The sequence below is a fragment of the Blennius ocellaris genome (genome assembly GCF_963422515.1).
Source record: "Blennius ocellaris genome assembly, chromosome: 19".
Classification (NCBI taxonomy): domain Eukaryota; kingdom Metazoa; phylum Chordata; class Actinopteri; order Blenniiformes; family Blenniidae; genus Blennius; species Blennius ocellaris.
In genome coordinates, this window is record NC_137668.1 from 23,752,992 (window position 1) to 23,769,163 (window position 16,172).

The 16,172-nt window shown below is 45.9% G+C and overlaps 1 protein-coding gene across 2 annotated transcripts in view; it reads left to right on the top strand.

The window, feature by feature from the left end:
* tgfbr1b (transforming growth factor, beta receptor 1 b) overlaps positions 1-16,172 on the top strand; it is a gene marked incomplete at both ends in the record, with an annotated part of 58,654 nt that overhangs the window by 32,784 nt on the left and 9,698 nt on the right. Inside the window, 4 exons of one of the 2 annotated variants that reach the window (XM_080514710.1) lie at positions 6,330-6,581; positions 9,456-9,722; positions 10,742-10,972; positions 15,846-16,013. In XM_080514710.1, coding sequence (XP_080370836.1) covers positions 6,330-6,581; positions 9,456-9,722; positions 10,742-10,972; positions 15,846-16,013 — 918 coding nt within the window. The remainder of the gene's footprint in view (positions 1-6,329; positions 6,582-9,455; positions 9,723-10,741; positions 10,973-15,845; positions 16,014-16,172) is intronic. The other variant, XM_080514711.1, reaches the window with a different exon arrangement.

Below are 16,172 nucleotides of genomic sequence, written 5' to 3' on the forward strand. Positions count from 1 at the left end.
TATACGTAGATATTTAGATAAATATGTATAAATACACATGGAAGAACAGGAAACCAGGTGGAGGATCAAAAATGCATGTTCGGGGATTGTTCAGCTCTAATGTGGCTTTATTATGAATACAAAGAAGAGAAGGAAACACCAATTTAAAAGAAGAACGCTGTTAGTAACAACTGACTGAATGAGATTATGGGGAAAAGAAACCAATTACTTTAAAATGTAAAAAAAAGAAAACGAGCAGAACGAGCATCTAATTAAATTAGGTTTTTCAGTGAAACGATAAGTAAAGAAAAAGCCGATTGGAATTTGTTGTAAGGTTGATCTATAGTATGTAACTTTAATTTGATCATGTTTTTACTTGCTTGAAGTAAATACGTCTCCTTCAAACTGGCCACTTCTTTCACGTCGATCAAGTTAAATCACGTCGATATTGCAGCGACATAAGAGATAAATTATGTTGTTTTTTTCCAGATAATAATAATAATTCACGTGCAGCACCTCAGCTTTTGGATCAGATGAATCCTGAACTCCCGTCTGTCGACGTTAAAGCGATGAATCGCAAAGATCAATGTTGTCTGACGGCCTTGGCATTGGAAACGGCTCTTTGCTATTTACACTGTGAGATTTAATGGTGTGTTTGTGTGTGTGCGTGTGCGTGTGCGTGTGCGTGTGTGTGCGTGTGCGTGCGTGTGCGTGTGCGTGTGTGTGTGTGTGTGTGTGTGTGCGCGCCCTGTTAATTATTCAAAGGTCTTATCTTAGGAGTTGTGTTGTGTTGCTTTAACCTGACCAGGCGAACATGATGTGTTTGTGAGCTGCATAATGATAGCAGAGTGTGATCGCTCCGTCGGCCGGGGGCAAGGACGAGAGAGAGAGATAGAAAGAGAGAGGGGGGGGGGGGGAGAGAGAGAGGGGGGGGGGCTGGTTTATTCATAGCTTTCCTTAGCGCTGCTGCTAATAGCCTGAAGCCTCGGGGACTGCTGAGCAGACTTCTTTACATCACATCCCTGCCTCCGTGTCGGCGCCGCGCGGTGAATAAGGATGCCCCGACCTGTGGCCACACCTCCTCTGGCCTCCTCACGCCTCCTCACGCCTCCTGACGCCTCCTCACACCTCCTCTGGCCTCTTCACACCTCCTCTGGCCTCTTCACACCTCCTCTTGCCTCCTCTCGCCTCCTCTTACCTCCTCTCACCTCCTCACGCCTCCTCACACCTCCTCTCGCCTCCTCTGGCCTCCTCACGCCTCCTCACACCTCCTCTGGCCTCTTCACACCTCCTCTGGCCTCTTCACACCTCCTCTCGCCTCCTCTTGCCTCCTCTCGCCTCCTCTTACCTCCTCTCACCTCCTCACGCCTCCTCACACCTCCTCTCGCCTCCTCTGGCCTCCTCACGCCTCCTCTGGCCTCCTCACGCCTCCCCTGGCATCCTCACGCCTCCCCTGGCGTCCTCTCACCTCTTCTCGCCTCCTCTTGCCTCCTCTGGCCTCCTCACACCTCCTCACACCTCCTCACACCTCCCCTGGCATCCTCTCACCTCCTCTCACCTCCTCTCACCTCCTCTCGCCTCCTCTCGCCTCCTCACACCTCCTCACACCTCCTCACGCCTCCTCTGGCCTCCTCACGCCTCCTCACACCTCCTCACGCCTCCTCACGCCTCCTCTCGCCTCCTCACGCCTCCTCTCGCCTCCTCTCGCCTCCTCTGGCCTCCTCACGCCTCCTCTGGCCTCCTCACACCTCCTCTCGCCTCCTCACACCTCCTCACGCCTCCTCACACCTCCTCTGGCCTCCTCACACCTCCCCCAACCGGTCTGAAGAAGACTCCCATTTACAACCCCAAAGAGTTGACCGCACCAAACTTCCCGAGCCGGCCCCGGGATCGGATATAATTATTCCCCGGCTGAAAAAGATAAAGGAGTGTTTGAGTCGGTGCGCCAGAGGCTCGCTACACAATTAAACTTTCATTAGATTCAATTACCCGCCGTAATTTTCTTTTCTCCACCGGCTTCTTCGCTCCGGCGCCGTTACGAAGCGGAGTGGGGATATTAGAGGTGCCGGGAGGACGGCGGCTGACGGGTGGAGCCGGACCAGTCAGCCGGTACCTCGCCTCACCTCGCCTCACCTCGCCTCGCCTCACCTCACCTCGCCTCACCTCACCTCGCCTCACCTCACCTCGCCTCTCACTCATTCATGTGATTCACACTGACTGAAGACGCGTCGTTTAATAGACGCTAAACCAGCAGTTAAGTCATTAATTACCAAGTGGGATATTAAAAATTAGTGCGGTTAAGGAAAGGTAAACAAACTAAATGAAATGATTGTAGCAGAGGAATAAAATGTTTATCAAGCAATGCAGTAAAAGATAATTGTAACGATAATGAAAAGCAGTTTATAGATTGTGAGTCGTCAGACTGAACCTCGGCAGCAGGACACGACTTCTGGATGTAAGTTCTTATTTGTCTTTTTGCTCATATAAAAGGATTTATCGCTGTAAAGGTTCATCCAGAGGCTTTAATTTAGCAGGTTGTGAGACTGAGAACCAAAACCATGAAGCGCGGCGGCGTCATAGTTTGAGTCTCACCAGAACCAGAGAGTCAAGTTATTCAGTGTTTCTCCTCTTGGTTCTTAAAATGACTCTGAACTACTGAGATTCTTCACGCAGTCATTTATTAAGTCGGTCAACAAGTCGGTCAGTCTGTCGCTGAGTTACTCATTAAATCAGTCAGTCTCACGCTAAGTCAGTCACTCGTTAACTGAAAGTCACTCACTCACTCATTCATCAGGCCAGTTAGTCAGTCAGTCACTCACTAAGTCAGTCAGTCACTCACTCACTCACTCACTCACTAAGTCAGTCACTCACTCACTCACTCAGTCAGTCAGTCACTCACTCACTCACTCAGTCAGTCAGTCAGTCACTCACTCACTCACTAAGTCAGTCAGTCAGTCAGTCACTCATTAAGTCAGTCAGTCACCCACTCACTCATTAAGTCACTCATTAAGTCACTCACTCACTCACTCTCTCTCTCTCTCTCTCTCTCTCACTCACTCACTCACTCACTCACTCACTCACTCACTCACTCACTCACTCACTCACTCACTCACTCACTCACTCACTAAGTCAGTCAGTCACCCCCTTATTGAGTCAGTCAGTCACTCATTAGGTCAGTCACTGACTCATTAATTGATTCACTCAACGAGTCAGTTTTTCACTGTATCATACAGCTTATTAACCGGGTTTAATGAAGTCAGCAAGTGAATGAGTGAAAGCTTTCTGCGTCAGTCTCTCACTGAATCAGTCAGTGTGTGACTGACTGACTTAGAAAACTCTGTTCGACTTCGTTTCTCACCGAGTCAAAGACACTTTCTCAGCCAGTCGGCTGCTCTACAAGTCACTCAGTCACTCACTCATAAAGTCAGTCACTCACTTGGTCAGTCAGCTGCTCTATAAGTCAGTCAGTCACTAAGTCAGTCAGTCACTTCTTGATAAAACAGTCGCCCAGCAAGGTGGTCAGTCTCCTCAGTCTCTCACTAAATCATTTATTAACTCGTCTCCAGACCTCCATTCCTTCACCCGCCGATTAATTAGCAACCAATCCCCTTTTTTCTTTCTCTTTTTTTCAAGTTTATAAATGAATTAATGAAAGTTTTGAAGGGACTGACGCCCGGAGGAGTGTGAATGCAGTATTCTTAGACGGCGGAGTGACGGCCGGCCTCAGAGCTGCTGTCAAACCTCCGACACGTCGTCCAGATCCGCCTGGACAGAAACGTCCGTCTGATTATATTCAAAAGTCTGTTTTAGTTTTTTTTTGTCAGATGTATAAATATATAACGACAACGTCCGCGGTGTTCGTATGGCTAAACGTGCGTTTCTGAAAGAAGCCTTCTCGAGATACGACGGAGAGAGAGAAACGACCCCGACGTTGCTGCGAGACGGCGCCCAGCCGGAGGTCTGCCGGATTCACCGGATTAAACATTTAACATGGGATGTAGTATTTATGAGCGTATGAAGAAAGTTGTGGGTCTGAAAGGAGCCGCCGACTGAATGTCAAGTGCTCTAAAGCTGCAAAGTGAAACCACACAATCCCCCCCTCATCATCTTTTAATCATTTAAAAGATTTTCACGGCACCATTTCAAGGTGAAGTCAGGCTCCAGGTGGTCGTGAGATTTAGAAAAAAACCTCAAATTGATCATTAGAGTCTTGCGGTCGTCGTCGTGACGACCGCAAGTCGCCGCATTGCTTCACTTCACTTCAGCAGGAGGAGGAAAAATAGACTTATAGCTGAAGAGGATTTTTTTTTTTTTTTTTTTAGCCAAATCTGATTATAAACGACTGAACCTGTGACTCACTGCTGCCTCCCAGTGGATAAAAGGGGGATTACTGAAGTCGTACATACTGGGTCTTTAAATATTGCAGACTTGGATGAAAAAAAATCATGTTTTTTTTTTCTTGTCGTTTAAAACAAATGTAAAATTTAGTGTGCGTGAAATATGGGTGTAGTGATGTAATGTCTGTCACACACACACACACACACACACACACACACACACACACACACACACGTCTGACCTCAGTTCACTCCTGAAATATTTTCCTTTTAGCAGAAAACACTAGATCTTCCCGTCTCGCCCCACAACGATTCACGACACACTTTATGTTTGCATCTCAGACAATCACAGGAAAATAAGGAGATTAAGCGAGAAACCCGAGGTGAAGAAAGTGGTTTTGACGTTATTGCCTCTCGGGCGAAATGCTTCACGATTTAATAATCCCGCTATTGTTTTCTATGATAATGCAGCATCGGGAAGGAAGGGAAGTGTCACTGTTGACAAACTACTGTCATTGTTTTTCTTTACATTTCACAAACCAGCACGAAACAAGTAATGATTCTTCTATAAAGCATTTTTTTAGCTTTTAAACGGTAAATATTTGTAATTTTTACGTCCTCTGAACAAAGTCGCTTCTCTTTAGTAAACGTTGGGTTAAGTTTCACGTGGATTTCTCCGTTCCAAAGTTATTATTAGGAAAACCTGCATGACTGAGCAAACTGTGTATCTTTAAAATCACTAATGTCTTTTTTGACGAGGTGCATTTTTACGACCGATAGATTGTGCTTTGATGATCAAACCCTTTGAAGTCTTACTCATCCTCGCAAAAAAACACGGACTGGATCAAATCTGTCAGCCAGGAGAAAGTACATTTATATACTTTGAATAAACTTAATACTCGAGTTTTCACACAAAAGCAAACGGCGCCCACTACTGTCACGGCTTCTGACTCTTCTGTTTCATATTTTTTATTGATGCGTTTACAAGAATATCAAAGGCTTTCAATTATAGCAAGGCACATTAGTGTCGGCATTAAATGTTTGTATGCACCATTCAATTCAAATGTTTATATTTTTTTTGAGAACAAATATTACAAAAAAGACGACTCAATAAGAGAAAAAATTAATAAATAAAAATACTTAAACACAGTCTGTACAGAATAATAAGTCTAAGAACTTAAACATAAGAATAAATAAAATAGATGTCAAAATAATAATAATAAAAAATAAATAAACACAATACTAAATAAAATAGATGTCAAAATAATAATAATAAAAAATAAATAAACATAAGACTGAATAAAATAGATGTCAAAATAATAATAATAAAAAATAAATAAACGCAATACTAAATAAAATAGATGTCAAAATATTATTAAAAAAATAAATAAACAAGACTAAATAAAATAGCTGTCAAAATAATAGTAATAAAAAATAAATGAACAAGACTAAATAAAATAGATGTCAAAATAATATACAAAAAATAAATAAACAAGACTAAATAAAATAGATGTCAAAATAATAATAATAAAAAATAAATAAACATAAGACTGAATAAAATAGATGTCAAAATAATAATAAAAATAAATAAACATAAGACTAAATAAAATAGATGTCAAAATAATAATAAATAAATAAACATAAACAAGCAAATAGAAAGGAGAGAATGTGGGGATGTTTATGTTGTCACAAAGATCAATAAACGGATATTCAAGAAGTTTCCCCTTCTTGAACATCTAATTTTCTCCACTTTTCAAAAGGACATAACCTCCCTGATCCAGTGTGTTTTGGAAAAGCTGTTGTGGATTTCCAGTTCAGGAGGAGGAGGCGGCGTCCAGCTGTTTCCTCCGGTCCTTTACTGGAGTACCGACTTTACATCTGTATCGACCAAAAATACAGATGTGTGAAGTGAAGCGGGATCCTTGAGAGAACCTTGGACAAGATATTGAAGTAAAATCTGACTCTTAACACATCTCCCTCCTCTTCCTCCTCCTCCTCCTCTTCCTCCTCCAGCCCTCCAGTGTTACTGTGACCGCTGCAGCGCCAACTCCAGCTGCACCACCGACGGCGTGTGCTTCGTCGCCGTCCGCAAGTCGGGCAGCCGCATGACCACCGACCAGCGGCAGTGCGTCCACGAGAACGAGCTGATCCCGCGGGACCGGCCCTTCATCTGCGCGCCGTCGGTGAAGCACGACAGCGGCATCTACCCCATGTGCTGCACCACCGACTACTGCAACAAGGACCCCGACCCCAGTAACTTCCCCGGTGAGCGTCTCCCAACGGCTTGTTGTCTTTACATGTTGCCTCGGCGACGAGTCGGCGAAATTGGCCCGCGGGCGCTCGCCCGACGCAAAAAAAAAAAGCAAATTGTCCGCTTTTGATTTGTTTGTTGTGCAGCTTTTCAAACAGACGTTGGTCTGCTGTGCCACATGCTTCAGACCAGTGGCGGAGCGGTCGGCTCTAATTGAACGTCGCTCTGATCTCCCGGGGTGCCGGAACGTTCCCCCCCCCTCCCCCCGGGGGGTCTTTTATCTCCGCTTTGACTGTTAGACACGTAGTTTTCTTGTCGCATTTCATTTCAGTTTCGGTTTGGTTTTTTTTGCCTCCAAAACATGTTGTTGGCTCTTCTTCTCTTAGCGATCGAATGAAACCACGAAGTCCAGTGTTTGAATACGTTGGTTGTCACATTAGGTAAATATAAACAATATATTGAGGTGAAGCTGTACAGAAGAGGAACGCTTTATGGAACGTGAAAGTAGTTTCTGATAGTAGACCCGCCACAATAAGAGTGGAATTTAGGCTCGTCGTTGCTCAAGTCATAAGATATAAAGTGTTTTTAGAGTCTTTTTAGAGTGTGTTGTGGCTTTTTGTTGTGTTGGTGCTTTTTGTTGTTGTGTTGTGCATTTTTGTTGTTATGTTGGTGCTTTTTGTTGTTGTGTGGCTTTTTGTTGTTGTGTTGTGCCTTTTTGTTGTTGTGTTGTGGTTTTTTGCTGTTGTGTTGTGCCTTTTTGTTGTTGTGTTGTGCCTTTTTGTTGTTGTGTTGTGCCTTTTTGCTGTTGTATTGGTGCTTTTTGTTGTTGTGTGGCTTTTTGCTGTTGTGTTGTGCCTTTTTGCTGTTTTGTGGCTTTTTGTTATTTTGTGGCTTTCTGTTGTCGTGTTGGTGCTTTTTGCGGTTGCACTGTGCGTGTGGCCCTTCTGGGCCACCGTAAAATCGGCACTAAAACAACTAATTCAGACCCTGTGAGCGACATTGTTCATTAAAAACTCCTGTTTAGTCACAGAGTTTCTTCAGGACTGAAACATGTTTGTCTCCTTCTTAAATACTCTTGAGCTTTGAACACAAATCATTTGGAAAGAAGCGTCTGGCGACGGCGCCTTCGGAGGCTGTTAAGAAATAACTAACGCGTCGTTTCCCCGAGACGAGTCGCTCTCTGTGGCCTCGCCAAGTAAATAAAAAACATACCGGCAACAGCATTATGCAAATCAAGTCCAATCGATGTGCACCCTAACACATTCGTTTAGCGTAAACGAGGCGGCGCCGCCGATCGGGCACTTTGTAAACGCCACGGCGTTTCAGTAACTCTGTGGGTTGTTGACGAACGGAGCGTCCGTGCTGCTTCTTTCAACATCTGCAACCCCAACATTTCAAAGCAATATGTTAATTCCACCGTGTTCTTAGAGAAAATGTATATTTTAGCCACGACAGTTGGCGAAAGGAGTTGTAAAGTAACGGCGTGCGGTGTGCTGGCAGCAAAAAAGGAACATCCTTCGTCTCTTTGGCTTTTGGACAAGGAGAACAGAACAGATTTGTCGAGGCGCCGGAGTTACTGAATCATTATTCACACGCTCGCTCTGAATGCGGCCGCATTGATCTGGAACAGAGCGTCTCCAGTGTGGAGCCCAGCTGTCGTCTAACCCGGGCGGAGTCGTGAAAGAACCACGTCTGTACTGGAGCCGCTGCTCGTCCTGATCCACGCCTCGGGGGGCTTTACCATTCCACCGGTCCTTCTGGGGACAAGCAAGCGCGGGAATAGTTGGTTAATAATCACAACTAATCACTTATTAACCTCGTCTCAGTATTTAATATAAAGTCTTTCAATGTGATCACTTGTGTTGTTTAATGTAACTGTATGAAGAACCAGTAACCTGTGCTGACCGCTACATGGTTAGCGCGACATGGTTAGCATTAGCTCCCGGCTATATGTTTAGCATTAGCTGGTCACTACATGTTTAGTGTTAGCCTGTGGCTACACGTCTAGCGTTAGGTGGTGGCTACAAGTTTAGCGTTAGATCATGCTACATAATAAGCGTTACGTCATGGCTTCATGTTCAGTGTTACTTGGAAGCTACATGTTTAGCGTTGCCTGGTGGCTACTAGCTTAGCATTAGTTGAAGGCTACAAGTTTACTATTAGCTGAAGGCTACATGTTTAGCATTAGCTGAAGGCTACATGTTTAGCATTAGCTGCCAGCAACATGTTCAGCATTAGCTGGTGGCTACAAGTTCAGCATTAGCTGGCAGCTGCATGTTTAGCATTAGCTGGTGGCTACAAGTTTAGCATTAGCTGGCAGCAACATGTTCAGCATTAGCTGGTGGCTACAAGTTTAGCATTAACTGGCGGCTACATGTTTAGCATTAGCTGGTGGCTACAAGTTTAGCATTAGCTGGTGGCTGCATGTTTAGCATTAGCTGGTGGCTACAAGTTTAGCATTAGCTGAAGGCTACATGTTTAGCATTAGCTGGTGGCTACATGTTGAGCATTAGCTGGTGGATACATGTTCAGCATTAGCTGGTGGCTACAAGTTTAGCATTAGCTGAAGGCTACATGTTTAGCATTAGCTGGTGGCTACAAGTTTAGCATTAGCTGAAGGCTACATGTTGAGCATTAGCTGGTGGCTACATGTTCAGCATTAGCTGGCAGTTTCAGATATTTTCATTACTCGCTCTAGTTCTAATTAATATTTTGATCCAAGTCCCAGTTTTATTTTATTTATTTATATTTATTTTATGTGACGCGACCAGTTGTATGTCGCCGGTGGTGACGCCGACGGTCTGTCGGCCTGTTAGCTTCCTGGCTAACGGCGCTCGCTCCAGGCGGTGTTGTTGACGTGTGGCCCCTCCCCCCCCCCTCTCCCGCAGTCCCCACAGTGAAGACCCCCCCTCTGGGCCCCGTGGCGCTCGCCGCCGTCATCGCCGGCCCCGTGTGCGTCCTCTGCCTGCTGCTGGTGCTGGCCTTCTACGTCTGCCACAGCCACCGGGGCCTGGGGGCCGGCGGCGCCGGCGCCCACCACCACCACCACCGGGTGCCCAACGAGGAAGACCCCTCCATGGACCACCCCTTCATCACCGTGGGAACCACGCTGAAGGACCTGATCTACGACATGACCACCTCGGGCTCCGGGTCAGGTACGGCGTCGCCCGAAGTCACAGCTTGCGACTTGTAATCTGAAAAACGCGGCTTTAATGCGTCGCGATCCTGATCAACGATCCTCTTCATCACGTGGGACAAATTCATTTTGGCTTAATATAATTTGATGCGTGCGCCGGATTATAGGCCTATAAATCACTACTCATCCCGACGCGTCCCGGGAGGAACGAACTCCTCCTGGAAACCTCGACTTTTAATTAAATATCTGTGCACAAAACACAAAGTTAAGGGACGAGTGCAGCTTCTACATTATGTCGTCGTCGCTGCAGCCTGTTGCTGCAACTTCCAGGCTGCAGCGGTTTGTACAGCGCAGTTTTTAAAACTGCAGGATCCTGTTAGGAGGTATAGAAGCCGTAAATATCTTTATAGGCCTTTGTTCTTTGTGTGGGTGTGTGTGTGTGTGTGTGTGTGTGTGTGTGTGTGTGTGTGTGTGTGTGTGTGTGTGTGTGTGTGTGTGTGTGTGTGTGTGTGTGTGTGTGTGTGTGTGTGTGTGTGTGTGTGTGTGTGTGTGTGTGTGTGTGTGTTGCTGCTATTTCCTCTTGCGTTAAATCAACACCTCTCAGTGCAGACTGACACCTCAGCGGCGGCGCCAGCGTGCGTGTGCGTGTGCGTGTGCGTGTGTGTGTGTGCGTGTGTGCGCGTGCGTGTGCGTGCGTGTGTCAGCAGCCGTGCGTGGGCCGTTCTAATTACTACGCTGACTCAGTGTGTTTGTTGAAATGTTTGTGTCTTTTTTCACGCCGCTTCCTTTTCCTGTTTCCTCCTCTGCGTCCCGCCAACGATCCCGCGCTTTCACAAAGTGCGGCCGTGAAAAAACGTGGTTTCGTTTCTACAATTTCCTTGCAGCGTTTCACCACATCGTTTCTCAGTTCACGCCTTCATCACAGTGGATTTATTAATCGTGAACGACGGCGGTCGGAGTTTAAAAGCCTTAATGCATTGACGCGGCGACGGAGGGGGCGGAGCTTCTAACCGCCCTCTGACCCCCCTCCCCCTGCAGGTCTGCCGCTGCTCGTCCAGCGCACCATCGCCAGGACCATCATCCTGCAGGAGAGCATCGGCAAGGGCCGCTTCGGGGAGGTGTGGCGGGGCAAGTGGCGCGGCGAGGAGGTGGCGGTGAAGATCTTCTCGTCCCGGGAGGAGCGCTCCTGGTTCCGGGAGGCGGAGATCTACCAGACGGTGATGCTGCGGCACGAGAACATCCTGGGCTTCATCGCCGCCGACAACAAAGGTGAGCAACTTTTTGAAAAAGGATTCCAAAGCTAGAACGACGTTGAAGAGGCTCGGTTTCCATGGAAACGGGGGTGAAAAGCAAGTTTTCGTAAACGTGTGGACTTTGTTGAAAATGTAGCTTTTTTTTAAAAAAAAGAAGAAAAAAAAACGGCTGAGAAAGGTGGAACTTTTTGAAAAAGCTCCAACTTCTTGAAATGGGTCGCATTTGTTTTTCTGCACGTGCTCAGTAGAGCCAGTCGGGACATTGTTTTTTTGAAAACAATGCAACTTTTTTTTTTTGCTTGTTTTTTTTTTTTTATCAATAATTTTTTTTCTTATTTCATAATCCAGCACCATAAAGCGAACACATGCAAAAACATAACAAGACAAATCAAAACACTACCAAAAATAAATAATAGCATTTCAAAATAAAACATTTCACATCCTGTTTAAACCACATGAAGACAGAAGTCTCACAGGATCACAACAAAACTTCAAAGTAAGACACAAGAATACGTCACAGTAACTCTTCAAACGTATTATTGTCATCGGAATGATATTATTTCCTTTTATCAAACTGATATTGATACATTATCGACTCAGCTGATCAAAGGAAAATGGCTCTTTGTGGTTTTTACGCCGCAACATTAAATCATCCATCATAACAAACACATCAGAGGTTTTCATTACAAAAACATGCAGCGCCACCTGGTGGCGTGGCGACGGGGAACGCCTTCTGGAACACACAATTAAGAGAAAAACAAAAACCCCTGCGTTTTCACGCGAAACGTCGTCGTGTGAACGGAACTGAAGCGAGCTCGGCGCCGGCGCCTCTCGTCTGTGAGCGACGGCGTGGGCGGCTTCAATGAGCGGCGGCCTTGCGCTGGAAACGGCGAAGGTGGAGAAGCTGTGAATAGAGAGGCAGCCTGGCAGACGGCGTGGAGGAGGACGAGCTCCACACACACACACACACACACTGGCTCGGCTCTGTGTGTGTGTGTGTAGCAATAGTAATTATTATTTTGTGAATTCATCTCATTTGACTGACCCGAGTAACGCCGGTGTATTAATTCACATTTGCTCCGCAGGGCTAATTAGCACCGAGGTCACTTCTCCCGACAGAGAAACACCCATTTAACAACCGTGAGGTTTCTCTGGCGTTTCGCGCCTCGTGTCTTCCGGCGAGTTGGGAATAAATCATCGACGGCCCCTATTGATTCTGGCTTGTCAGTCAGATGTCGTGATCGATGTTTGACCTTTGAGTTCAGCGGGGGAGCGAAGAGCGCGGCGGGAATCGGGCCGATCGACACGCCTCCTCTCAGAACTTATCACCTTTTGTTCCCGAGTAATTAGCCGCGGTTAGTCGAAAGTATTATGAGTCACGTCTGAAATTAAACTTGTGGCCCTGCATTGTTTGTTTTGTTGTTGTTTTGGAATCAGTTTGCATGGAAAAGGCGGGAAAAGCTAAAAAGCAATGTCGTGTGTGTTGTTTGTTTGTTTGTTTTGTAATGAAACCATCGCGTTTTCTCATTGCTACGCTGCGTCGTACGTTACGTTTCTTGAATTTTGAATTGAATTTTTTTGAATTTATTTGTTTATTTGAGCAGTACACGTTCTGCTCAAAAGGAGTGGGCTGAAGCAAGACGCTTATGAGCAAAAAGTACATTCCACACTAGTATAGAAAGAACAAAACATCGACAAAAAAGAACCTTACAACTCACACACACATGCGTCGATCCTGCTTCTCCTCCTGGTGGCGATGCGTTTCTTCTTCTCCGTATATTTCAAAAATCTTTTGTTTGTATTTATATTTGAACAGGTTGAAGTTTGGGCGTCGAGTTTCAACTCCCATCTCCAATTTGTTCCACAATTGTACACCATGAACCGTCGGGCCTCTCATACATCTTATCTCTAAACTGACGTTACACAAGGACGTTCGTGCGTTTTGATGGACAGGAAAGCAGTTCTCCAGCAGAATAACGTGGATAATTAACTCCTCGACAGTCGGAAAACGAGCGCGCATGTGGACTTCTGCCACAGCCGTAGCTTTTTGTTGTTTTTTTTTTTTCTTTTCGTTGAGTAGGTCATCACATGGAGGGCTTTTAGTTCAAATGACCCGGTTTGCAATTACCTGCTCTCATCCAGCCTCTCCAACATCATTTCCTCAGTCTGCACTCGGTGTGCTGTGGATGTGGTGAAAGCCAGACTGGAAACACGAGCAGAAATAAAAAATAAAAATAAAAAAAAATCAGCCTCCCGGTGGTTTAGATCATGGTTGTAATCACAGCCTACATACATGCATATATTATGTCGGCGTCGACTCGCAGAGACTGTCAACGAGGCGCCTGTGAGCCGCAGACACGCTCACATTGGTATTCGCCGTCCGACGGTCAGGAAGACGTCAAGAGTCCAAATCAATTTCTGAGTTTAAAAAAAAAAATTTCCTCCGACAGTCTGGAAGTTTTTTCTGGCCCAAAAAAAAAAAGGAGAAATAATGAGATCGCGGGCGTGAACGGAGTTAGAAGTTTGGGTGGAAACATCAAAGGTCTGGTCAGGATGTTTGAAGCGGCGGCGCTGGAAATCCGCGGGCCGTACCTGGTTCTGATCAAAAGCCGTCGTTTGTAGGATCGGCGCGCCGTAGCCGTTAGCATAGATTAACCAGACACGACTCAAAAAGGGGGTTTTCCTGAGCTGGTTGATCGTCGTATCCTCAGATACTTCCAGTTGAAAGACGATATTCTGAACTTGAGCTGCTCCTGGTGACCAGTTTGTCCAATTTAGAGTTGGTCGACGAGTATCGCAGTCTTGCGTCGCCGGTGAAATGCATTCATTAATGGAGTGGCGTGCTTTCCGTTAGCAGTGATGGCGAAATACGTGGGACAGTCGGTCCCGTTATCGTCCTCTTAAAACTGCTCTCATGTCCCAATTTTACATTTGTCACTGTGAAAAAGTCAAAAATCTCCCCACAGTCTTTCATGTTGTAACTTTATAAGAAGGACAAGTTCACCAGCTTTATTACCTGGTCGCTGTCGGCTGTGACCACGCTGCTAACAGGACAGGGAAAACGCAGTATTTTAACAGGTAGCAGCAGTATTTTAGCACGTAGCAGCAGTATTTTAGTAGGTAGCAGCAGTATTTTAGCAGGTAGCAGCAGTATTTTAGCAGGAACCAGCAGTATTTTTGCAGGAATCAGCAGTATTTTAGCAGGTAGCACCAATATTTTAGCAGGTAGCACCGGTATTTTAGCACGTAGAAGCAGGATTTTAGCAGGAACTGGCAGTATTTTAGCAGGTAGCACCAGTATTTTAGCAGGTAGCACCGGTATTTTAGCACGTAGAAGCAGGATTTTAGCAGGAACTGGCAGTATTTTAGCAGGAACTAGCAGTATTTTAGCCGGTAGCAGCAGTATTTTAGCACGTAGAAGCAGTATTTTAGTAGGTAGCAGCAGTATTTTAGCAGGAACCAGCAGTATTTTAGCAGGTAGCACCAGTATTTTAGCAGGTAGCACCGGTATTTTAGCACGTAGAAGCAGGATTTTAGCAGGAACTGGCAGTATTTTAGCAGGAACTAGCAGTATTTTAGCCGGTAGCAGCAGTATTTTAGCACGTAGAAGCAGTATTTTAGTAGGTAGCAGCAGTATTTTAGCAGGAACCAGCAGTATTTTAGCAGGTAGCACCAGTATTTTAGCAGGAACCAGCAGTATTTTAGCAGGTAGCACCAGTATTTTAGCACGTAGAAGCAGTATTTTAGTAGGTAGCAGCAGTATTTTAGCACGTAGAAGCAGTATTTTAGCCGGTAGCAGCAGTATTTTAGCATGTAGAAGCAGTATTTTAGTAGGTAGCAGCAGTATTTTAGCATGTAGAAGCAGTATTTTAGCACGTAGAAGCAGTATTTTAGCACGTAGAAGCAGTATTTTAGCAGGTAGCACCAGTATTTTAGCATGTAGAAGCAGTATTTTAGTAGGTAGCAGCAGTATTTTAGCACGTAGAAGCAGTATTTTAGCCGGTAGCAGCAGTATTTTAGCAGGAACCAGCAGTATTTTAGCAGGTAGCACCGGTATTTTAGCACGTAGAAGCAGGATTTTAGCAGGAACTGGCAGTATTTTAGCCGGTAGCAGCAGTATTTTAGCACGCAGAAGCAGTATTTTAGTAGGTAGCAGCAGTATTTTAGTAGGTAGCAGCAGTATTTTAGCAGGAACCAGCAGTATTTTAGCAGGTAGCACCAGTATTTTAGCAGGAACCAGCAGTATTTTAGCAGGTAGCACCAGTATTTTAGCACGTAGAAGCAGTATTTTAGTAGGTAGCAGCAGTATTTTAGCACGTAGAAGCAGTATTTTAGCCGGTAGCAGCAGTATTTTAGCAGGAACCAGCAGTATTTTAGCAGGTAGCACCAGTATTTTAGCACGTAGAAGCAGTATTTTAGCAGGTAGCACCAGTATTTTAGCACGTAGAAGCAGTATTTTAGTAGGTAGCAGCAGTATTTTAGCAGGAACCAGCAGTATTTTAGCAGGAACCAGCAGTATTTTAGCAGGTAGCAGCAGTATTTTAGCAGGTACTAGCGCTCCGCTAACTCCCCCCCCCCCCGCTCCTCATCCCGCTCTCCGGGATGCATTCACTGACTCCTCTAACAGTCGGAATTCACAACATCCAGAACACTTAACAACACGAACACATGAACCATTACGCTATCGACGGGCGTCGCCATTTTGAACGGTGACGTCACGTCACGTGACCCGGTGATTACATTCACGATCGCACAATGAGTGAAAACGCATCGTTTTTTGGCTTTTCCAGCTTTGAAACCGACGTGTATTTGGATGCACCTTCATCCGCCCCATGAAGGCGAACGAGTGACGGCGAGTGTTTAACCCGGTGTCGGTGCTCTGTGTGCAGACAACGGGACGTGGACTCAGCTGTGGCTGGTGTCGGACTACCACGAGCACGGCTCGCTCTTCGACTACCTGAACCGCTACACCGTCACCGTGGAGGGCATGATCAAGCTCTCCCTGTCCACCGCCAGCGGCCTCGCCCACCTCCACATGGAGATCGTCGGCACGCAAGGTACGTCACTGTGTGTTTGACACACGATCGCCGCGACACGGTGTCGGGTTCTCGTATGGTCAGACTCAGATCGGCACGTCCGACGGGAATCGGACTGATCGGAGAGGAAATGTACCGTTTGTGGCCGAGAGAGAAGAGTTAGGGTTAGGCTGCAAGAAA